The sequence below is a fragment of the Lagenorhynchus albirostris genome, chromosome 3 (assembly GCF_949774975.1).
Source record: "Lagenorhynchus albirostris chromosome 3, mLagAlb1.1, whole genome shotgun sequence".
In the NCBI taxonomy this organism is placed as follows: Eukaryota; Metazoa; Chordata; class Mammalia; order Artiodactyla; family Delphinidae; genus Lagenorhynchus; species Lagenorhynchus albirostris.
The window spans coordinates 32,020,728-32,045,250 of NC_083097.1; the positions used below are offsets into that span (position 1 = coordinate 32,020,728).

The window sequence follows — 24,523 nt, forward strand, 5'->3', positions numbered from 1 at the left end:
TGGTACCACTTATATGTGGAATCTAAAAATGATACAAATGAACTTATTTACAAAACAGAAATAGACTCACAGACATAGAAAACAAACAATGGTTACTAAAGGGGATGGGGGGGATAAATTAGGAGTTTGGGATTAATATATACACACTATTATATATAAAATAGGTAAACAACAAGGGCCTACTGTATAGCATAGGGAACTATATTCACTATCTTGTAATAACCTACGATGGAAAAGAATCTAGAAGAGAATATACATACACACACACAACTGAATCACTTTGCTGTACACTTGAAAGTAACACAAATATTGTAAATTATCTATACTTCGATTTAAAAAAATAGTATAGGAACTATTTTTTAATTATCTGCCATGGAAAATAAAGACGTCTCCTTTCTGATACACAAAATACTTAATATGGCTGATACCAGTGCTTCTCAAACATTCATGTGTACATGAATAACCTGGGCATCTTGTTAAAATGCTGATTCTGATTCTGCGTGTGGGGCAGAGTCTGCATTTCTAATAAGTGCTCAGGTGATGCTGATGCTGCTGGTCTGCTGACCACACTTTGGGTAGGAAGGGCTCTGCAGGACTTGGTCCCTACCCGTTTTTCTAGACTGATTCTGTATTTCCTCTCCCTTTGCTTTCTGAGCTCCATTCCCACAGGTGTCTTTTTAGTCCTTCCTACTTCCCATACTTGCTCCCATCAGAGAAGACCTTTGCTCATGCTGCTTCCTCTCTCTCAAAATTCTCTATACTCCAGTCTTCACTTAGGTTCTATTCATTCTTTCAACCACAGCTCAACAGCAATTCTTCCGAAGTCTCTTCTTTGATCTGCCTACTTGGTTATATTCCTTTGTTAATACCATGTACCTATCCTTGATGGCGCTTGTTACAAACGCAGTATTTATATTAATATTTGTGTACTGATTGATCGAGTGGTCAGTCAATCCATTTCCTTCTCCATTGGATAAAAGCTCAAAGAGTGTGAGAATAATATCTTTCTATTTTTCTCTCTCTCAATTGTTTTCCTAGCATCTAGTTTAATGCCTGATCCACAGTAGTGATGTAATAAATATTAAGTTGAATGCATAAATCCATAGAGGTTCAGTGACTTTTTAACAATTAGCCTGCCTCCCTTCATACCTCCGAGAGGGGTATCAATAGTAAACTGTAATCACTTCCCAATTAAGAGTTATTCTCCTCCTCACTTCGTATCACTAGAACAACAGGTGGAGGGGTTCTGATCCTGTGCCAAGGTGAGAGCCTTGCTGACTGCAGCAAGTCTTCCACAAGTCCCACACTTGATGTGACGCCACTTGATTACTAGCTCAATAATCACAAATGGATTAGAACTAGCTGGGACTGTCTTGTGACTGGGTAATTAGGGAGCTGGCTTCCCTATCTCGTTTGATAAATAAAGAGAAAACACTTACATAGCAAAACTCCACAGTAAGTGCTTCATAAGTATTTGTTGAATGAGTAAATGAAGAAACAGAACTTAGAAGAACTAAAATATCATAAACAATGTATAGACAAATGATTTTAAATAGCATCTTCTTTACTGTGTACAATACATCAGAACAATAATGCCCAAACCTTTCGCTCACAGAAAATGAAAATAATTATAGCACTCTGGGTCCCTGGACAGGACTGTTCACAGTGGTAAGTGCCTAGTCCAAGGGTTTGTCAAACCCAGGCCCGATTGGGGCATGGAGCCACGGAGGGGATTAATCTCTCAGCACATCCATATCCTATTTGTGGATGTGGTACAACAGTGTGCTGCAACCCATCAGTTGGGAAGTTCTGAATCAGGATGCCATGGAGAAACGTGGATGAATGACCCAGAGAACTTTGGTTATCACTAGATTTTTTTGAGGGTGGCTAAGTGATATTCACCAAGAAAAGCTATCTACACATATTTATAAAAAAGCTGAATCTGGATCTGATTCATTCACTCCCTCACCAAAAAAATATTGAGTGCCTAGTATATAAAGCAGTACTCAGCTGAGTATTAGAAAATAAAAATGAAAAGGCATGACAGACCATACCTTGAAGGAACTTATTGAGTAGAAGGGAAAAAAATAACCAAGCAATAATTATCGTAAGAGATCTATGTACAAAGAGCAATGAAAGTAAAGAGGAAGAAGTGTCAACATATGACTAAGAGGGTCACAGAAAGCTTTGAAGATAAAACAGCCCCAACTCTGAGGATGAGGTGGGCTTGCCAAATGGACTGTGTGTGAGCTTGCATGTGTGTGAGGAGAAGGCACAAGAGGGAACAGTAGGGAAAACACACTCTTCATGCCTAGAACCATGAAAAAGAGCACAGTCTGTTCAAAAAACATCTAGTCAGTAGCGGTGTATCAATTATAAGATAGGAGAATGGTAAAAAAAACAGCAGACAGATCACACAAAGAGTCTTGTGTGCTGGACTTGAATAGGCAGTAAAAAAAAACTGTCAACAGCCTAATCCAAGGCAGTAGTATGAAAGATGAATTGGAAGGGGAAAAAACTGGAGACAAACTTACTAACATTCCCACAGGGAGATGCTGAGTGACCGTACTAAGGCTGAGGTAATGCGAATGGAGTAAGAGGGATGATCAATCGGGCTGGGAGATGACTTGTGACTGGAGCAGATTCAAAGACAGGTGGGTTCATCTTGAAGGACATAATCACTCACCTGAATGACTACATATTGCACTCAGTTGGTTACTGGGCTGGAAACCCAGAATTTCAATACAGACACAATAAAGGCAGTTATCATCTGTATGTTCCTGTAGTCCAGTGTCTTCTGTGCTTTCTAAAAACAGAGAAGCATCTGAATGGATTGAATTCATTATTTCTGTAAGACTCATCTGCTGTCGTAGCAAGTGAAAAGAGTTTTTTACAAGACCTCCAGTTCCAGATGGAAGACCTGTGCATAAGTAAATACAAAACATAATCTGATGAAGATGGTATCAATGACACCTCTTTCAAGGTGCCTTAAACTATGTGAAATTTTAAAGAAGGGAAATTAGGGAAGAAAACCAGAACTCCTTTTATGATTCAAAATCTAACCTTAACTGGGGAGAAAAACAGGATAATTTGCTTTAAATTATGAAAATAATTAACATCAGCAGATATACTTATATTACTTTAATATGGGGTTTTAAATACAAAATAAAAAATTAAGATTACACAATTAGGTATCATTTCAATTCTTAATATTTGTGTAATCAATTCTTAATATTTGTGTAAAGAAAAGTAATAATTCCGAGTCTAAAGAGGTCCTTGTTAAGAAAAAATCATCAAGATTTTAAAGCTTTAAATTTGTGGCTGATAGGCATATATTAATTAAAATACCACAGCTCATAGCAAAGAGAGATCATGTAATGTATTAAGCACATTTTTCTCTCTCTCCTTTCCCCAAACAGCTGTTGCTTAGACCTATGAGTGTAAGTGTTAAAATTTTTTCACGTATTGTTTGTTTAAAACAGAAGCAACTGATCTGGTCTTTGTCTTCTTGAGAGGCTTGGTACTTAGTTGGAAAAACACTTTAAGTCTCTCGCAAAAAAATACTGTGGTTTAATTTTAAATTGACTCAAACAATTATTTTGCTATAATTTTTTAAGTTGACCCAAAAGTAAGTATACCTGAATTTTTAGTGTCATCCTACTGAAAAGAATTTTCTTTTTAATATAAAGAGGAGAACAAAAACCATGCATTACCTCCTGCATCATGGGCAAACACTCTTGCACCTCGATCATCATGTGGAGGTATGTTTTTTGCCTGAAAATAGGGAATATCCTTTACCTAAAATAGATATGTCATGGTAAGTCCTGTTATAAAAATTCACTTTATGTATATTAGCATAATTAAATGAAATGTAATTTAAACAGAATTACTATAGCACATGAACCTATAATGAAAAGATACTGAAGAAGGTTAAATCACCAAAACTTGACAAAATAGCATAAAACTCTTAAGGTCCTTATCTATTCTTGGTGACTTAAATGGATATTAAAATAATTATTTTAGAATTTATCTAAAATGTTTTTAGACTTCTAAACAAATGTGTATTCTTTAGTACTATCTACCTTCTAGAGATTTGTGAGTATTTCGTGGGATTAGCACAACATGTGGCTGCCATGTTTGGGATAAATAGGATCAAGGATTAAATAAAACAAGGAATACATTGTACATTTCAAACTTACACAATGTTATATGTCAGTTATATCTCATTTAAAAAAAATAAGGAATAAGTCAAGTGTGACTAAAAAGCAAGATTAGGCATTAAAATTTCTATAGAGAATATACTGATAAAGAAATCAAACAAGATGCTGATTTAGTGTGAGGAGAAGGATAATGTGCTGGGGACTTAGAGATGCTAAATAAAAGAGTATAGAATAGTTGAGAAAAGTGAAATAATTCTCATGGTAAAATTTCTTTAAATAACACTGCCTAAAAATACCACCTTCCCCCAAATTAGTATTTGCTCTAAATTATAATTTCTAATAAGCAGTTATAGAATATGAAAAAAAACGTAAACCAACTCATAAGAAAACAATAGAATTTATGATACCTGGAATATATCATTGATGTCTACTGGAAGAGCAAGACCAATATAGTCATCTGAGCTACCATACGTTGCACTGGACACCATGGACCTCACTGAGGAGGATCGCTGCAGGGTATTTTGGTTAATAGGACTTAATAAATCTTCTTTATCTAGCGAAGCATAACTTAAAGCTTTCATGAACCTATAATACCATTAAAAAAACTATATTAGTTTCTTGATTTGTTACAGCAATCACATAAAGAATTATAGTTTATTTTCATACCTTCATAAAAGAAAGGAAGCTAGTCAAGTACTAAAGAGTGCCATCTTATTTACTGAGAACATATGAATACTTGAAAATATTTCTCTCTTATAAGTTGATATATAAAAGGTCGTCAGTAATGTTGACTGTTGACCAAAAACAACTGTTACGGTCTCCCAGGTAAAAGTGAAAAGGTGAGCAATTAAGATAACTTTCAACATCTAGCAGTAAAAAATAAATAAAAAACTGACCTCAGAAAACAGAGGTATTATCCAAGAACTAACTTCACAACCATTTGAGACTGCTAGATTTGCTATAAGTAAGGGCACGTCTACTCATTCTATTTAAGATTATTTTTATTAAAATAAGGATAATCACTTATTCTTTGTGTGGTAATTACTTTATCAACATAAGATTTTGTAACACAGAAGACAGACACAAAACAGTAAAAATGGGACTCCCCTGGTGATGCAGTGGTTAAGCATCCACCTGCCAATGCAGTGGACACGGGTTTGATCCCTGGTCGGGGAATGCCACAGAGCAACTAAGCCCGTACGCCACAACTACTGAGCCTGAGCTCTAGAGCCTGCATGCCACAACGACTGAAGCCCGTGCACCCTAGAGCCCGTACTCCGCAACAAAAGAAGCCACCACAATGAGAAGCCTGTGCACTGCAACAAAGGGTAGCCCTCGCTCGCCACAACTAGAGAAAAGCCCGTGCACAGCAGCAAAGACCCAACACAGCCAAGAATTAAAATAAAGTACACATCTAAAAAAAAAACAGTAAAAATGGTATCATATATAAATATTACAAGAGACAGTTTTATATGAAGCACTGATATTTCCTCAATGCATTCCTTACCAGTGATTCCATAACATGGAATAATGACATTTCCATAAGATACACCTTTCTTATACAGATTTTTATTCATGCAACAGACATGCTAAGATATTTATCATACGCCTGCTTTGTACAAGGTTCCACACTATATGTATACTGCTATTTGAAAACTCCAGTCATTTAAAATGTAATAACATACCCTGATATTAAAACGAAGAATTATTTTGAAAAGAACACAAAATAATGTTTTATAAATAGTAGCTATTAAAATTATCATAGCAAAACCCACTAATTTCTACGAACTTCCACCTAAAAACCACTCATAATTGAAATTTACAAATTTTATAAAATAAGTCAGTAGTTTTTAAATTGTACTCTGTTATACCTCTGTGATTCCACAGAACTCTTCAAAGACTACTGGAGTGAAGGGGAAGAAATTACTGGTATACTCACCTCCACAATACCTATTTCAACCAGAATAGCTCTGTTTTTACATATTCTACGTTTTGGGTTTCCACAGCAATGTTTTTGTGAAGAAAGGTTTCTCTACTTAAAAAGCGACATTTAAAAAAAGCTTAAAACCACTTGATCTAGTCCAATCTCCACTAGATTAGGCAATTGAGGCCTACATACTTCAAAATTCATGAACTTTACCATACAGATTTACCACGGTAAACAATTGAGAGGTTTGCCTGGGTTTGTTCTGCATTGATGAGGCTTGCAAAACTTTTGAATTCCAAGCAGATGAGACATTATAGCATAATTTATGGAACTTTTTCCAAGTTCATTCATTCAGTGCCAGGATTATAACTCAAGATTAAGGATTCCTACTTCAGTGTTTTTTCTGCTATGCCCCAAGGAAATACTCAGTAAGATATGGTTTTTAAGAATGCTGGATTCATGCTAACCATTATACCATAGGTATCAGTATGACTACTCTTCTAATTTTATAAGAAAAAAAAAAATCTTCTCAGTCTAGATTCCAAACTATTATTTTACAGTAAATGTGTAGTTATCGTCCATCATTTTCATTTTCTCTGAACTAACCAAAGGAAACAAGTGGGAATAGGAAGACTAATGTCTACACAATTTTTTCCTCCATGGAACCCAGTACACAGTTAAGTACTAAACACAGTTTGAAGAATAAGTGACAGATTTGACCAACATGAGATTTTTGTTAAGCCTCATGCCTCTGTACAGCTGTTTCTGTTTCTCTTGACTGCTTTTTCTTTTTTTTTCCCCTCCCAAGAAATTAAAAACATCTATTAATCCTTTATAGTGCTGATAACTTGGCATTTTATTCCAGGAGTAAGATTTCCAAATATCCTTCTCTTGATCTAACAGAGAATACAGGAAATAGGATCCTAAGAACCCAGAATGATTAGGAAATAGTGATTCGGAATAGTTGTTTCTGGTTTATTCTAATGAATATTTAAGCAATGAAACTTTTTATCTGTGCTTTAATCAGTTTAGATAGAAATGCCTGCTTCAGTGAGACAGAATAACCCTAACTGGGTGGTTCAGAGTTAACAGCACTTTGGTTATTGTACTGAGCTCTAAGATGGTGGTACCCTTACTGCTTATTTTGGTGTGCTCCATTACTGCCCCTTGCTGAATGCTACTAGCTGCTGTAGTCTCTGAGTTTCCAAATACTTCGTTGTAGTATAAAAGTTTCCTCCTTTGCCACCAATTTTATCAGCTCTCCTTTCCTGTCAGTGTCCCTACCAGTAGCAGCTTATAACTGTTGCTTCCATAGGCCTGAAAATCTGATATACAAACTTGTTAGAATAAACATCAACAAACTATGAATGTGGGTCAGAGGTACTTCCTTTGAATAAAATCTGTGAAGTTCACTGCATAGGTTTATACTAGTGAGCTGTTGGGAGGGATGAGGCTGTCAGGTAGATAAGACATTACTGCATAATTTATGAAATTCTACCAAAGGGAATATAATTTATTATTTGCTACAAGGGATCTCTTCTACTAAATGTGTTAACATTCCTGAAACAAAATTGCTTAATAACTTAAGAATTTGGTTATATAAGAGCCAAATGGATTACATGAAAGAAATAACTATCAATAATAATAGTGATGATGATGATAACAGCTAACTTTTATCGAGTGCCTTAGTATGTGCTAGGCACTAGTCTCAGTACTTGACAAATACTAATCCATTTAATAAATGAAAATGAACAATCTAAAACTAAAGAAAGTTTTTAGAAGTATTTGGTCCAACAAAAAAGGAAGGTATAGAAATTTTTGCAACAATAAAATTTAACACTGCATATCTTTTATAGGTAAAATCTACTACTTTGACCAGCTTGATATAATCTTTAGATATGGCATAGAAATCTCCCAAATGCTCCTGAGCACAGGCAAACTGCTATTGCTGAATTCTGAGGGCCAAGTAATTCATTTAATGTTCATTTGGTTCCTACTTAATAATCACAGCTACTTAAACTGAAAAGAATTATACTGAAATTTTCAGTTATCTTAAAAAAAAAAAGTCAACTTTTGGAGCCTTAAATTGACCTACCTGAAAAGGTTGTTTGTTATTGTAGGTCTTAAGCTCCTGATTCCCCCGACATGCTTCTTTTTAAAATCGATCCTTGCAGAAGCGAGAAATAAATAAAAAAAAGCTTGTGACTTATGTGTCATTGTAAAGCATATATGTTTATTTTCAGGGCCTAAAGGAGTTTCTTTTCCCCCCTCGCAGCTGCAAGAATCCATTTCAAATCATATCGGGTAACTAGGAGCTTATAGCCTACTATAGTAAACAATTATAATAGGTCAGTTCTGAGGTTTACGTAGATGTAAAACCTGGCTAATGCTTTACATTTAAGTCTGTTAAAATGCAAACATTATTGTTCATTTTAAAATGTATATTTGCTCACCTGCTTGGTGTTAACCTGGACTCAAAGCTGTTGGCTTTCATGGTGATGGTATCAGTAAACAGCACATCTTTTGCTGGAGACGCCAAAGCTTCAGAATGAGATAAGGATGGATGCATTCTTTGCTGCTGTAATCTTTTCAGTGTAGCGTAGCCAAAGGCATCTCTAGAACTTGTGTAACTAAAGTTACAGTCTGCTAGACTTTTAATTGTAGCAATAGAGGGTGCTTTAAGGGACTGTGCTCTTCTAGGAAGTGTATGAGAAGAACCTGGAGGCACCAGGGACACTGAGTTTGATTTAGAGAGAGAGAGATGGTTAGACTGTGGCGTCAAATAGTGGCTTGTCTTAACAGTTTTAGTACTTACCACAGTACTCATACTTCCACAGTCAGTGTCCACAGTCGTAGCATCTACACCTACTGTCTCTCGTGAAGGACTTGAGCTCATTGAACTTATGCCACTTGTTGTAGTGTCTGTATTAAAACTTTGGCTACGTATCTTCATATGTGAGCTCGCTGAACTTTCTACAACTAATCTCTCTCGGCTTGTGTTTTCTCTGTGATTCTCTGTACCAAGACTCTTGGTGAATTTTAAGTCATTCTCTCCAATACTTGGAGTACTACCAGTGTCTTCAATGTGCTTATTCCCAACAAATGAAGTTTCTAATTGTAATGTTTTCTGTACTGTGGATATGGGTGTGAAATCATCACTATGATTAAAGTCAACACTGGGCTCTGTAAGCGTTCTGATCCGCCTGTTGCTTGTCTTATTTTCAGATGACAGTTTCCCTCCTTTTGGATCACTGCTACTACGATGTTTTTTATTAGGCAAAGTAAGCGAATTTAAGATACGATTCTTCACAAGTTTACTAGAAGCAAAGAAAGGGAATGAATTTTTATCCTTCATAGGTCCAGATCGATCATAAAATGCTGGCTCTGCATCTTCATTGATATCAAGGAAAAATGTACTAGTAGAGCTGCTGCCAAACCGGTCATCCTCCATTATGAACATACCTATGATCAAAGGATTAATAAAAGCAGATAAAAAAGGACAAATAATCATAGTAACTATTAGTGACATAATTCAGGAAATTTTTGTTTAATAGTCACCTGGGGAAAATTTTTTCAAAAATAAAGAGTCAGACTGCTGAGCCACATAAAAAGAGCTTCCTTGAGACTCAGAATTTGTCCTTGAATAAAATATAAAATTTGTCATTATGATGATCTTCTGTTATTTCCAAAGAAAAACTACAGAACTCATTATGTCACAGCTTGCATAAAGTTTCTTTTATCTCAGTGAGTTTCCAAACCCTCCAAATATTCAAGATAAAATTAAAGGCAAAAAGGAGACTTGACCCTGGATATTTACTCAGTTGGTACAGATTCCTGGTGGTTTATTCCTCAAATCACAATAGGCAAGAAAAATCAATCTTATAAGAAATGAATGTCCAATCTTAAGCAAACTATACTTACAAAGAACCGAGTCACAACATTTTAAATTCATGTTTAAACCAATTATATTTATTTCTCACTTTGCCTTAGGAACTAAGAAACTCATCTAAATTCAGGGCCTCTAATAAAAGACTCAATCCAGGTGCCTAATGACATCTATGGGATTTTATTCTATTTTTATTTTTAATTTTCTGTTGAATAGTTATAAATTACTTCAAATATATTCTGAAAGAAGGCAAAATAAAATCTTAAACTTGCACACTGCACTGTATTTCCATATTTTGCCAATTCTAAGATGCACATTTTTCACACTTAAAATCTCTAAAATCAGCATGCATCTTGCAATAGGCAGCATTTTTTTTTTCTTAAACAGTGGTGCATATTATAATTTATGGTATCTTAGATCTAGTGAAATATGGTTTGATAAATATTGCACTATCTTCTTTAAAAAAAAAGTGTCTAAAATCTTCTGCACCTAGTAGCATTTAGCACAAGGCTTAAAACTGCAAACCATTTTTCATTTATTTTTGATACTCCATCTTTTAACAGTTTCGCTAATTTTAAAATTTAGCTCTTCTTTCAAAGATGAGTATATGAATATAATATCTCTTAAATATATTCTAGTTCAACAACCCTATATCTGAAAAATGAACAAAAGAATTAGGTAAATGAAGAAAGTAGATGAATAAACATTTACTTATTAGAAATTGCAAAAAAGGGGAATGGGTCTTCTGGGACATGGCTTATTATTTAACTGTAAGTAAACTCTGTAAGCCTTTTCCAAGGCCTATTTAGAAAGCAAAGGGAGAGAACAATGTAGGCTGGTAGCTATACTCCCTGTTGTGAAAAGATATGCATTCTCCAAGACACTGTTACTGCCAAATTATCTCAGAGAAAAGTAAATTAAGAATGTAAAATTCATTTAAATTTTGATATCACAAGCGTTAGTTTCGGCTAACTTTATTATGACCCTGTCACAGTACTCACTTGATGGCGCAGATTCACTTTCACTATTATGTCTAGAGCTGGTTGACTCTGAGTTCAAACTCAGAGTGCTTGGAACAGATGAGAGTTCATTACAGAGTTGTTCTACATCATCTGGAACCACTGGCCACAGATGTTTGCGACTGTGCCTTACAGCATCCCAGCTGTGACATTTTAGAATATCACAGCCTTGTTTGGTTTTGGCTATGAGCCCAAGCACATATACACAGGTCCTGTAAGTAAAAGATACAGTAATGACAGTTTATAATTCCAAACTGAGATTTCTTAAAGCAACCATAAAATATTAGTTTGCTATATGTACATTTGCGCTTTCTTTAATAGCCATTAAAAACAACATGAAAACCTTCATAATGAAAATATTAATTACAAGGAAAAAATCTAAAAGAACATACTGTGATCAGGGAAAAATATATACATTAGCTTTTCTGAAATAAATTTGGAATATCTGCACTACTAGATTATTTGGACACACTATACTCTGTTTATCTGCAAGGTAAATGTCAATATTACAATGATAAGAATAAAATATCAATAATATTAATAAACAAGGAGTTCCTTAAGATGTTTAACCTGATGCACTGAAAAACTGCAATCATAAAATACTCTTCCCTCACACTCATCTGTGAACAAAAATATATACTTCAGAAAGATTTGAGTTAAATGACACACCCTCTGATGGAAAGAACTTCACATTGTTTTGCAAGTTTTAGTATATCTGGAATCACATTTTCTTCCTGTAGCAAATTGAGACCCCAATTTGATGAGCCAATATTTCCCTAAAAGAAAAGAAATCACATATCAAATATATTTACAATACTAACTCCTTCAAGAGATTTGGAAAGCTACCCAAAAAACCAAAAAATTTAACCACGTCTATAAGAGAGAAAGAACTGTGAAAAAAACCTCACATAAGGAACTTTAGGAATTAAAGTTCCATCTGTCTCAGCAAGAAAACTAACAGTTTAATCATTTATTTTCCAACATAAAATAATATTTAAATGGGCAGGAACAATCTTTGCTTTAGAATACTAATCTAAGAACATGTTCCAAATAAAATTATTTTTATTTATTTAATATTAACAGGAAAATGAGTAAAATCTAAAAATTAAGAAGATCTTACAGAAGTGTTTATTACAAACCAAGGCCCATAGAGATGCTTTCAGTTTTTTAATTTCTTCCCATTTGTCCAAATCTGGTGTGCGGACACTGTGACAGAGTTCTGTAATAATATTCTGGAGAGAGGAAAAAAATACCATATGATTAACAGTATGTCTTTAACATATATTCTTATTGTATCTTAAAACCAATTTAAGGTTTGTATTTAGTAATTTTTGCATATTTAAAATCCTAAAATAATTTTATGTCGAATTTCTTAAGAAGCAGCATTAGGACATGGGCTCTGAATTCATATACTAGAGTTAGAACTTATTAGCTAAGTGGCCTTGAGCAAGTTACTTAATCTCCCCATGTCTTGATTTCCTAAACTCTGTTTCATAAAGTTTAATGATTTAATGAATTATTACATAAGTGTAACAAAGTACTTGGGGCTTAGTATTAGAAAAATGTTAGCCATTAACGATCATTATTTCTTTTAGATAGAAAATAACAAATTAACACCTAGACTTTATCATACTATGTAGGTAATGATATTGAGAAAATCATTTAAATTTTCAGTGAATTAAAAAAATATATAGTCTCAATAGTCTTCACAGACAATATAAAAATACATGAAACTGTGGAATATATTTATGCAAAACTTTTGCTCCTGAAATGAACACTGATATGAAAAGGAACTAAACTGCTAGGTTACTATTGTTCAGAAACACAAATACTTCTATAACCATTCTTAAAATAAGGGTTACATTTATTGAAAACACCTAGTAGCAAGACATATTCCCAGCCAAAATCTGGCGTGCATACTATACTCAAAGAACAACTGCTTGTCTAAGCCTTACATTACATGAAATATATGAAAACAGTGAGGCACTAACAAACAGCAACTGATACTTTCAGTTTTTGCTCACCAAAGGTAACTGAATATGTTTCAGGTTCAGTTTAACTTCCCAACAAGAGGAATGAAGAAACTCAGTTTTTCAGTATGTTTTTACTAAGGAGATGAACTTCCCCAATGAACTAGAAAGGAAAGAACTCAGACCTTCACTGGATTACTTACTCTACATAACAAATTAGCTATGCAAATAGTCATATGCAAGTCAGGGAAATGCATGCAAGCCAGTAATATCTCTAAGCACTGCAAACAAAGAATGCTAAGTCAATTACAAGATGGATGGCTTTAAAAGCAACTATGCCACTGACTTTCTGAAGGCTTTTGAGAAGTTTTTGAAAAGATAATACTTTAGCAATACTAAGTTTTTTCTACTACTGTAGCTATTTAAAATAAGCAAATTATGTTTTTACCTGTACTTCCAACAAATGACAGCCTGTTTTGTGGTGTACCAGTTGTCCGTAAAGGTGTACAGGTAGGTAGACATGAGGACGCTGTAATCTAGTATAATAAAAATGATTGATATACCTATTGGTTCATTTTAAATAAGCTAATTTTAAAAAATGACTTATAATAAAGTACTAGATAAACAGAATTAGACATAATCACTCAGCATAAATAAAAATACAGAGGTGGAAAGGCATGAGAATTCCTCTAGAAAAATAATAGTTTAGCTGGTCTCTGAGTAACGCTAAGAGAACTAAGACAAGAAATACACACTAGGGTAAGGACATGGAGGGATCTGAACACTATGCTATATTAGTCAGGGTATTCAAGTTATGAATGCCACTGAATTTTTGAACATTCAATGCTGTGCTTTAAAAAGACTTTTCCTATGTCAGTGTAAGAAACAAAATAACTCAGAAAACTTTAAAAAGTAATGATTTACAATAATTTGGTTTTAAATTTTATGTTTGAGGACTAGCAATAAATTATTCCATTAACTGGACTATACCTTTGGTTACTCCGACGAACATAGTTGTCACCATCAATTGGCTTTCGGTAAGTAGTAAGTGCTTCATTAAGTTGTTCTTCAATCAAGTCAACATATTTTGAATTATATTCCTAGAAGATAATATTGTTTTAATTATATATATCATAACAACATTCACTAAATTTGTAATATGTCAGGTACCTAACAAATCTTTGGAAGCATAAATATGAGAAAAATGAACATCTGTTCAGGAAATTTAAGAAATTTTTGAAAAGAGTAGATAGAACAAGGTATTATGAATGCAAATGTTCTATCACATCCATACCTATAAGCTTTCTGCTTATACGCTTTTCCTCATTTTCAATTAATATTTTAGGGTCCATACAAGTAAGCTAAAAATTTTTTTGTCATATTTGAATTCCTGTCCCCATTAAAAAAAAAAAAGAACAGCTTTTTATTTATTTATTTGTTTGTTTATTTATTTTTGGCTGTGTTGGGTCTTCGTTGCTGCGCACAGGCTTTCTCTAGTTGTGGTGAGTGGGGGACTACTCTTCGTTGCAGTGCGCGGGCTTCTCATTGCCGTGGCTTCTCTTGTTGCAGAGCAGGGGCTCTAGGTGTGAGGGCTTCCGTAGTTGTGGCATGCGGCCTCGGTAGGTGTGACATGCAGCCTCAGTAGTTGTGGCTCACAGGCTCTAAAGCACAGGCTCAGCAGTTGTGGTGCACGGGCTTAGTTGCTCCGCGGCATGTGGAATATTCCCAGACCAGGGCTCAAACCCGTGTCCCCTGCATTGGCAGGCAGATTCTTAACCACTGTGCCACCAGGGAAGTCCCAAAACTAGCTTCTTAATATTAAACTCTGAAGATATTCACTAGAAATTTTAAAAGGAAATTAACTGAGTTCTACCATTTTAGCACCGTTTGGTAAGAAACAATCTCTCTCCCTTTAAATCAGGTCAAATGTAAAAAATATTTCCAACTAAAACTTGGAAATTTTCTAGTTAAATTCTTTAAACCGAGACAGTCAATCACACCACCATCTTTATTGCAAAGATCTCCACTTTAAACTAAACGTTTAGAAGGAATTGGTAGAAACTCTGAAAAGCAATTTGGCAGTATTTATCAAAACTTTACATTCACATACTTTTTGACTCAACAATTATACTTTAGAAATTTGTTCAAAAGATATACCTGCACAAGTATGCAAAGATATACATGCAAGAATATCCAGCAAACACTGTTTACAAAACTAAAAAAGTTGGAAACAGTCTAAATGCCCATAATACAGGTGTGATTATAAAAATTAGGGTACATTGCTATAATTTACTATGCAGCCATTGAAGAGAATTAGACAGCTCTAAATGCACAGCTCTGAAAAGATCTCTTAGATACACTGTTAAACAAAAAAATTAAATACAATTTTATTTACAGCTGTGAATGGATTCATTTGTATTTTTATATGAAGAATATATACTTATAGATGCACAAAACATCTTTCAGTGCATACAAAATATTAACAGACATTATCTTCAGAAAAGATAGAAAAAGGGGGCAAGGAGACATTTTTCATTTTAAACCATTTTAGACTACTTAAATTCGGTGGGTTACCTTAACTCCCTACTTAGAGACTCTAAAAACTTACTTTTCCTGCTTTTCTTTTAGGTTCTTTACTTTGCAAAAGTAATACAAGATTTTAATTATATTATCAGCATACCAAATTTCTACTACTGCTACTACAACCACTATATTACTCTATATACTATACTACCATAATCTCCCTATACATGAACATCTCAGTACAAAAATTCTAATTAAGGAAGGTATTTTGAGCTTTATGCAGGAATAGTTACATTCACATGGTATTGCTTGGTTAGTCTTTTGACCAGTGGCGTCCATGTGGAAAACACTAGCAAAGTTGAGGGGTATGGTTTATAGCTATGAAATGCACTGAGTTTCTGATGTGGATCATCTTGAGGATTCTGCCCAAAAAGGACCTACTGGAGGAGCAAGAAGACCCCAAATGAGGGTGAACCTCTAGCTACTAGGAGGTATTGTAAGTAGGCAGCCAGAGGAGCCATTGATTCAGTCAAGGGAACTGCAAATGAGAGATCCCCAGAATGAGGTCTTCAAGGAATTCATGAACATAACCCTCGAGTAAAAGAATCAACATCTGAAATCTGCCCCGCTCAAAGCTAACAACCCCAGATAACAGTTGCATCAGTTGAGTAAGACTGTCCATGACCCTGTACCCCCTCCTCCTCCTGCTCTAAAGCTGAAGAGGCTCCAAATTTGCACCTGGTAAATGGGGAGGAGATAAATAACAGAGTGATGAAACGAACCATATCCTCCCTCCATTGCAGATTTCTATACCAAGCCTGGGCTAGGGATGAAAGTTTTAAATTGAATGAGTGAATTTTCAATATTATTCAGGCCTGGATGCTTTATTACCTAGAAAAAGCGACAGTCTCAACTTCATCTTGGCATGCTGCAAGCTACTGGGAGGAAATCAAATATAGTGGAAAGAGCATGGGCTTTGGAATCAAAAAGTGCCCCTGCTCTGTTATTTTCATGCTCTGTGACCTAGGATAAATTAGTTTACTCATCTTAGCTTCCACATTTTCATTCACAACATAGAAATAATACAAAAACATTTCACAGGGTTGCTGTGAGGATTAAGTGAGGTAATACTTGAAAGGCACTAAGTTTAACTGTAGGCAATCACTAAGTTAGTTCCCCTCCCTTTCTCCCTTTCTCTAATTTGAGAGAGTGGACTATACTGTCTTTATATTTACATCTCGCATTTACTGCCTAACTAACTGCAATTCAGCATCTGTTTATAACTTGTTACTGAAATTGCTCTAGCAAAATTCACCAATGACTGGTCACCTTCAACAGGCTTTTTTTCTAGTGTTCACCTTACCTGACCTCTCTCAAGAATATATACCACTGACCTCTCCTTCCTGAAGCATCCTTTAGTGAAGCCATGCTGATAATTTTTTCCTCAATGTCCCTGTCCTTTTATTCCCCTCATGAAGGCAGAGTGTTCGGGCTTCCCTGGTGGCACAGTGGTTAAGAATCCGCCTGACACGAGTTCGAGCCCCGGTCTGGGACGATCCCACATGCCGCAGAGCAACTAAGCCTGTGCGCCACAACTACTGAGCCTGTGCTCTAGAGCCCGTAAGCCACAACTACTGAGCCCGTGTGCCACGACTACTGAAGCCCGCACACCTAAAGCCCATGCTCCACAACAAGAGAAGCCGCCACAATGAGAAGCCCGCGCACTGCAACGAAAAGTAGCCCCCGCTCTCTGCAACTAGAGAAAAGCTGCACACAACAGTGAAGACCCAATGCAGCCAAAAATTAAAAATAAATAAAGTTATATATTAAAGAAAGCATAAAGATAAAAAAAAAAAAGCAGAGTGTTCTCTAGGGAGCAATTTCCAGTTTTACTTCTTTGTTCTTTACATTTTCCTTGGTGATCTCACTCAATTCAAATTTCAACTACTACTATTCACTGACAACTCCCAAACTTCTATCTTCAGCTCATATCTGAGCTCCAGATGCACATTTCCAAATATTTTCTGGATACTCTCACTTGCCATACAACAGGCAATACCAGTTCAACTTATTCAAAATTCATTATCCTCATTGCTGCAAACACCTTTTGTAATCACAATCTTTTAATGGTAAGCCATTATGTATTCAGTCATTCAAATCAGAAACTTAAGGGTCAAGTGGGACCCCTCATTCATTACATCCAATCAGTTCACAAATCCTGTCCATCTTATTTCAAAAATGTCCAGAAAATGTGTCCCTGACTATGGAACCTAACCACCACTGAAGTCCATGCTCTTATCAATTTTGCTTCTAAACTGGTCTCAGTATTCCTAGATTTCTTTACCTTGATGACCATACTTCTGCTACTACACTGTGATCTTTTTCTAAAGTATAGTTCAGACTATGAATATTCTTTACACTTGTAAAGATTCCCCCTACTTCCTACAAAACTGAAATCCCTTAGTATGACATAATGTGGCTTATAAAAGCCTAGTTCTAATTCTAATTCAATCTAGTTCTAATTCACCATTCCATCCTCATCTTGCCACACCCCACTTATCCTAGCCCCAACCGCACTGGAATATGGCTTTCCTCACAAGTCTGTGAAGTTTCAATAACCTATACAGATTTATTATCCTGCCCCCTCATCCTTGAACATCCTTCTTCCAATTTGACTATTTACTCCTCAAGACCACTTCAAATATCACATCCTCTCCTCAGCCTAACATTTTTTTTGCTCATCCCTAAGGCAGAATCATTAACCCTTCTTCTGTTTCCTTATACACGACACATGATTTTGTTATATCAGTTAATATTCTGTACGTACTATCTGAAAGTGCTGTACCAGATTTGCTAAACAATTTCCTAATATAATTTGTATAATAAAGTGACCAATCTTATTACGGTAACTAGTTTAAACATCTTCTATTTAGAAAATAAAACTATCATATCTCTTTTTTTTTTTTTTTTTTTGGCTGCACTGAGCTTCACTGCTGCACGTGGGCCTTCTCTAGTTGTGGCCAGCAGGGGCTACTCTTCATTGCAGTGTGCGGGGCTTCTCATTATGGTGAGAAGGATAGGCTCTAGGCATGCAGGCTTCAGTAGTTGCAGCACGCAGGCCCCAGAGTGCACAAGCTTCAGTAGTTGCGGCGTGCGGGCTCAGTAGTTGTGGCGCACGGGCTTAGTTGCCCCACAGCATGTGGGTTCTTCACGGACCAGGGATCGAACCCATGTCCCCTGCATTGGCAGATGGATTCTTAACCAGTGGACCACCAGGGAAGTTCAAAACTATCACATCTTTATTTCAGTTTTCTAATTCACCAATTACTGAAAGACTTCAGGCCTGAAGTTGTACACTTTATAGTTATAGTATTTTTTTCCCTTTTTTTCTTCCAGTTTTATTGAGATGTAATTGACATACAGCACGGTATAAGTCTAAGGAGTAAAGCATAATGATGTGACTTACACACATTGTGAAAGGATCATCAAAATAAGTTTAGTGAACATCCATCATCTCATACAGATACAAAATTAAAGAAATAAAAAAAAAATTTTCCCTTGTGATAAGAACCCCTAGGATTTACTCTCTCGACAACTTTCATATATAACATACAGCTGTGTTAATTATATTTATTATGTACATTATATTCCTAGTACTTATTTATAACTGGAAGTTTGTATCGTTTGACTGCCTTCATCCAACTCCCTCTCTCCCCACACCCCACCTCTGGTAACTATAACTATAGCTATAGTATTTTTTAAAAATGAGAATATCTTATGAAACATGGTTCAATATAGACAATATAAATAATGATCTGAAATAATGGAAAATCTGAAAATCATTTACATTAGGATTGATTAATCCATGAGTTTCTAAGATGCTTTGACAATTTACAATGCATCAAATGAAACTGAAGTCACAGTGATGACCACCTAAAGAAAAGCTAGGAAGTTAACTAATACCTTCAAACTACTCCCTTCTTCCTAGATTTCCCTATTATATACAACAGCAAGAAGTTTGCTCTCAGATTTATGAAAAGTACACCTTAAAATGAAGTTTAATTAGATGATTATATCTGCTTGGTAGAACTGTTTTTTAATCTTCATTTAGGAAAATTGTTTTAGTTTCAGCTTAAAAGGCGTGTGAAAGGAACCCAAGAATAAAAGAAATGATGGTAAGTAGGGTTGACAAACGATACCAATAGATTATATCAATTAAATTGAAAGCAAAATTTCAACAGAATTTACACAAAATCAATAGTTCTCTATAAAATAACTATAGTTTAAAAAGTGGACAAATATAAATACAAATAATTATACAGAATTTTAAGACTTGACTTCACATGAATGTTTAAATATTTAACTTTTTAGTTTCAAAATACTGACAATATTTTAAAAATCCTCTAAATTCACAATCTATTTCCCAAGATAAAAAGATACAAATTGAAACTTATTCAATAGCAAGTTACCTTGTGCCACTTTTCCAACTGTTTTGCTACATAACCCCTTTCGTTCAAATAGGAAAACCCTTTTGGAATGGAGAGAAATCTGTAAATTAAAACAGGCAATAGTTTAACATTAAGTCTCACAAAAAATGTTTAAGGAGCTAAAACATCTCAAACAAAATATGTTTAAGGAGGTAAAAGACTTTAAGAACAGCTCCTTCCTAAAACTAAAAGGTCAATTTTTATTCATTGTAATTTCAAATACAAATAAATTTTCACAATCTTTGCAAAAACACATGAATCCAACCACAGTAAAGAAAATGTCATGAAAAGAATGAGGACACATGGAAATGTAAAAGAAACATTAAGAAAAACAATGAAAAGACAGAGTTTCAGTATTAAAGGATGTCCAATATTCTAAAATAGGCCTCTTTCAGAAGTTAACAGCTAAACTCTTTAGAGTGCTTCCTTTACAGATTTGAATCCAGCTTTAATACACACTGCCAGAGAGAACACAACAGAAAACATAACTATAAGAAAAATTTTCTTCAAATTTACCTCAGGAGGAGAAGCAAACCCTTGTCCCCAAGGTGAGATAAAGCTGGCTTCATCTGAATAAGAGCATGGAGATTGGCCTAAAAGAAATAATTATTAGGCAAATTAATAACTGCATGAAGATAGTAAATTCTCTATTTCTAAAACCACTATATTATATACATTATAATTTCACATAATTTTCTATCAAATTTGAATGTTTTAATAAAAATTCATGTCTAAGGGTTTTATTATAAAATAATGAAACTTTACCTTGTCTTCACATGCTTCATCAAGAATATCAAGAGCTTCAGAAGAAATCGTTTTGTTTTTATCATGCAGCTGGGTCACTAGTAATTCAATTCCCCAATTATTGAAGAATTCAACATTAGCTCTCAATAATACTCTTAAATGTTTTGTTGCATACAGCCTGCAGGCCTATAAAGATAAATAAGAACATTAAAAAAAAAAAAAAAGAAAGAAAAAAACCACCACCCAAACTTCACTATGGACGGTCTATTCGACTTTGTTTTGGGACAGTTCTGCTACTTGAAAAGGGCAGAAAGACTGGAATTGATGGTCTAGCCCTTGATATGAATATTTTTTAGTCCAAGTAAAGTAAAATACTTGTGTTTCAATCTAGCTGCTTCTTTCCCTTTATATAAAAATATGTGTACTATATCGAGTTCTTTGGAGGAACTAAAATTTTAAAGTAAACTAAAATTCCATCCCATAGTCTTAGAATTTATAATTAGTTTTATTAGGCCAAAATTTATAAAATACTGAATTAACTGGTTATGAAATATATAGTTTTATTGCCTATGTTATACTCACATCAGTAGCTGCTGTTAAGATTTTGGAAAGTATGACCCTAGCCAATCCATCTCTGCTATAGTCCAAGCTCGAAACAGTCAGTTTCAGCAAGTGATCTTGGTTTTTCAAGGAGCAAAGGTTAAGTAAACTAAAATAAGGATTGAAAATAATGAAGGTTACTAGAAATTACTGTATTGATTCATTAATTCAACAAATATCTTTAAATTCCTAATAAACAAGCATTTCTAAAAGAAAGCACTTAACAAATATCACATTTTAAAAAAAAGCATCGGAGTAGAGCATCAAGACAGCTCTAATTAAATATTTTTTTGTATTTTAATAAAAATTTACCAAACACAGGTACACAGACTAAAAAGCATGCCCTTTCTGATCACATTAAAAATAGTTTGGGTATATACTGAAACAGAATTTAGGAATGCTCACCACTGAAATACACTGCATTTTTCCAGCATTTTGACTCCATGAGGGTGGCAAGAAAGTGTTCCAATAAATAAAAAGTAGTGTTGACTAAGAGTAGTCAATAAACCATTATTTTGAAGGCTTCTTTCAGGTTTCATGCCAGACGAGGCATTGAGCCACTGAACAATATCCTTTACTAGATCTTCTAAGTATCCTTGCCCATCCTGAAAGCAAATACATTATGATATTGCTAGAAAAGGACTTAGTGCCTACAATTAGAAAAATCAACTCTAATAAAGTCCAAAAAATTTAATGATAATGATGAAGTTACTAATAACAGATATCAATCACTGAGTATCTGTTGTTTTTAATCCCATTCAACACAGTGCTGCATGAGATGGTATTATTTTCCATCTTACAAGGAGAAAACCAGGTCTTCTAGAAGGCAAATTAACTGTCCAAAGTCACATAAATAGCTAGTGACTAAGTCAGGATAAAAATCTAGGTTTGGTCTCATTCTCGACGTTTCTAAATATAGCTTATGCCTCTTCAGAAATAAAAGGAAGGGGGCAAATTCAGTGAAAAACATTTACTCTGGAAAATATACAAAGTGCTTATTACCTCTTCAGACTCAAGAAGAAATTCTGTAAACTGGCAACCCACAACTGTGAGCTGCTTGGACTTGGCAAAATCCAGATCCAGATTGGCATATAATTTACTGCTGGGCTTGTAAAAATAAAGTAGTCTTCGTACAAACCTAAGATCAAAATAAAAAATCAGCAACAAAGTAATAAACCAAATAATTCTTTTAGAATCTTAACCACAACTTATGATATAATAAGGTTTTGAATATGTTTTGGGTTTAAACCATTGAGCTACATGGCAAGAAATTTAATAAACACATTTGGTACATTCCACACACAAACCAACCATAAAAAACAACAAAAAATCCCCTTCATTATAAAAAATATCTTTGTGAAATAAGAACTTTATGGTGAGATGCCTGACAGAAATAGTGGAGAAGAAAGATGCTAGCAGGAAAAATGCAGATATAACATAGCTAGAAGATACAGTTGGAGAAATATGAGGAAGCCACCTGGATATAAATTTTCATTCTTTTTTTTTTTTCTTTTGAAATGCACATATTTTATTTTACTATCAGGTCTTTTTTTCTTTTCAACTCTCTTTTAATCCAGAATATATAAATTCTTTTCTACTGTACTTTATCAAGAACTTTGTCCCATGGCTCTATAAAATAATCTTATACTAGATAATTGTAAGCAAATGTTACCACACTATGATTTTATCAGTTTTTCACAATTAGGCAAAAAAGTCAACCATAAAAGTTCCAGGTAAAATTTAAGCAACTGAATTTATAAAGCAATGGATGATAGTTCAATGTTATAATTTTCAACATTACGTTCTAAGCTTCCATGGAATTTAGTTCAATTTAATTTCGAGCACTACAATCCAATCTAATAAAGGTGCCAGATCCAGGAGTTGGAGAAACAAAGTTGAATGAGACTTCACCTCTGTTCTCAAGGAGTCTGAAAAGTTAGTGCTATGCTTCTTTACCCCAATGTAATTCTTATGTTCTATATATTTCTCAAAACTTAATACAGATATTAAGTTAAATATCACTGAGTAGATGAATACAATCAATTATAATGTCAATGATATGAACTTCTCAAAAACATGAAGTAAAGCCCCTCTTATCCAATGAGATCAACACTGGTGGTTGGTTAGTCTAAACTCAGAAGGAGTAAAAATGCATGGGGTACTAGAAAAGAGCACAATACCCTGAAGTACTGTATATGCCATAAACATTAGCATGTTTTATGGAAGGTGTGGTTGGCTACAAGGAGTGTAAAAACGAACAAGAATGAATAACCCTTCAAAGTCAGATTCAAAAGAAAGTAGAATTGGAATATTTTAAATGGCCATCATTTTGAAAGGGAAACACTATGCCCTTATGTCATTCTCATACATTAGGGCTAAGATAAGTACATGGCTGATATTCCTCGATTTGAGAAACTTTAATCTCAAGTATTTCATTTGTTCCAAAACTAAAACCAGAATGTAAATAACCAGAAAAAGAATTCGCTGATGCTTTTTGGTTGTAAAATACAAACTATGTATAAAAAAATATATATGTACCTACTGAATACCAACTATTAAAATGTATGTATGTATCTTTAAAACATCAATTATTACTTTTAGTAGGTATCAGGCATAATATAATTCAAATCTAAGTTCTTTAAATGCAAAACAGTTCTTACATACCTGTGCAACTGTTCATCTTTATAGTTTCTTAGATTTACATTTGGCCACTAGAAAAACATAATACGTTATATTATGTATTTATCAATTCCTAAACATATAATTATGATGAAGTACAATGAATAAGAAAATGAAAACAATCAAGCCATTACCAAGAAGTATCCTATCATACCTTAAGAATGGTCCCTATAAGATTCCAATTCCATTCAAGATTCTCTTTATGTTGAAGGACTTGGCTATCTCTAAGGTTCATTAAAAGAGCTTCCTCTGTATCCTAAAATCACCAGAAAGTAATATGAAAAATTAAGACAAATGGCCTCACGTCAAAAAACTAACTTCAAATATTAAAAACAAAATGGAAGGTTTTTCATTTAAGGAAGATTATCAAGATTTTCTAACTTGAAAAAGTTATAAAAACACAGCTCCACTGCCTAGTCATTATAAAACTTAGAAGCCTTCTGAAAATCCATATGCATGAATAAAACTGCAAACTCAAGCATGTATGCCTACTAAAATACAGTGGTTAAGAATTAGGAAATTAAATTG

The 24,523-nt window shown here is 34.3% G+C and overlaps 1 protein-coding gene across 1 annotated transcript in view; it reads right to left on the reverse strand.

The window, feature by feature from the left end:
- RICTOR (RPTOR independent companion of MTOR complex 2) overlaps positions 1-24,523 on the reverse strand; it is a 131,466-nt gene that overhangs the window by 14,949 nt on the left and 91,994 nt on the right. Inside the window, exons 18-35 of the mRNA XM_060146980.1 lie at positions 24,150-24,251; positions 23,981-24,027; positions 22,319-22,454; positions 21,722-21,921; positions 21,299-21,425; positions 20,738-20,902; positions 20,489-20,565; positions 19,955-20,033; positions 13,953-14,062; positions 13,411-13,498; positions 12,132-12,224; positions 11,662-11,768; positions 10,975-11,204; positions 8,541-9,549; positions 8,183-8,254; positions 4,568-4,745; positions 3,714-3,798; positions 2,687-2,920 (exon numbers count right to left, since the gene is read on the reverse strand). Of these exons, the coding sequence (XP_060002963.1) occupies positions 2,687-2,920; positions 3,714-3,798; positions 4,568-4,745; positions 8,183-8,254; positions 8,541-9,549; positions 10,975-11,204; positions 11,662-11,768; positions 12,132-12,224; positions 13,411-13,498; positions 13,953-14,062; positions 19,955-20,033; positions 20,489-20,565; positions 20,738-20,902; positions 21,299-21,425; positions 21,722-21,921; positions 22,319-22,454; positions 23,981-24,027; positions 24,150-24,251 (3,139 nt within the window). The remainder of the gene's footprint in view (positions 1-2,686; positions 2,921-3,713; positions 3,799-4,567; positions 4,746-8,182; positions 8,255-8,540; positions 9,550-10,974; positions 11,205-11,661; positions 11,769-12,131; positions 12,225-13,410; positions 13,499-13,952; positions 14,063-19,954; positions 20,034-20,488; positions 20,566-20,737; positions 20,903-21,298; positions 21,426-21,721; positions 21,922-22,318; positions 22,455-23,980; positions 24,028-24,149; positions 24,252-24,523) is intronic.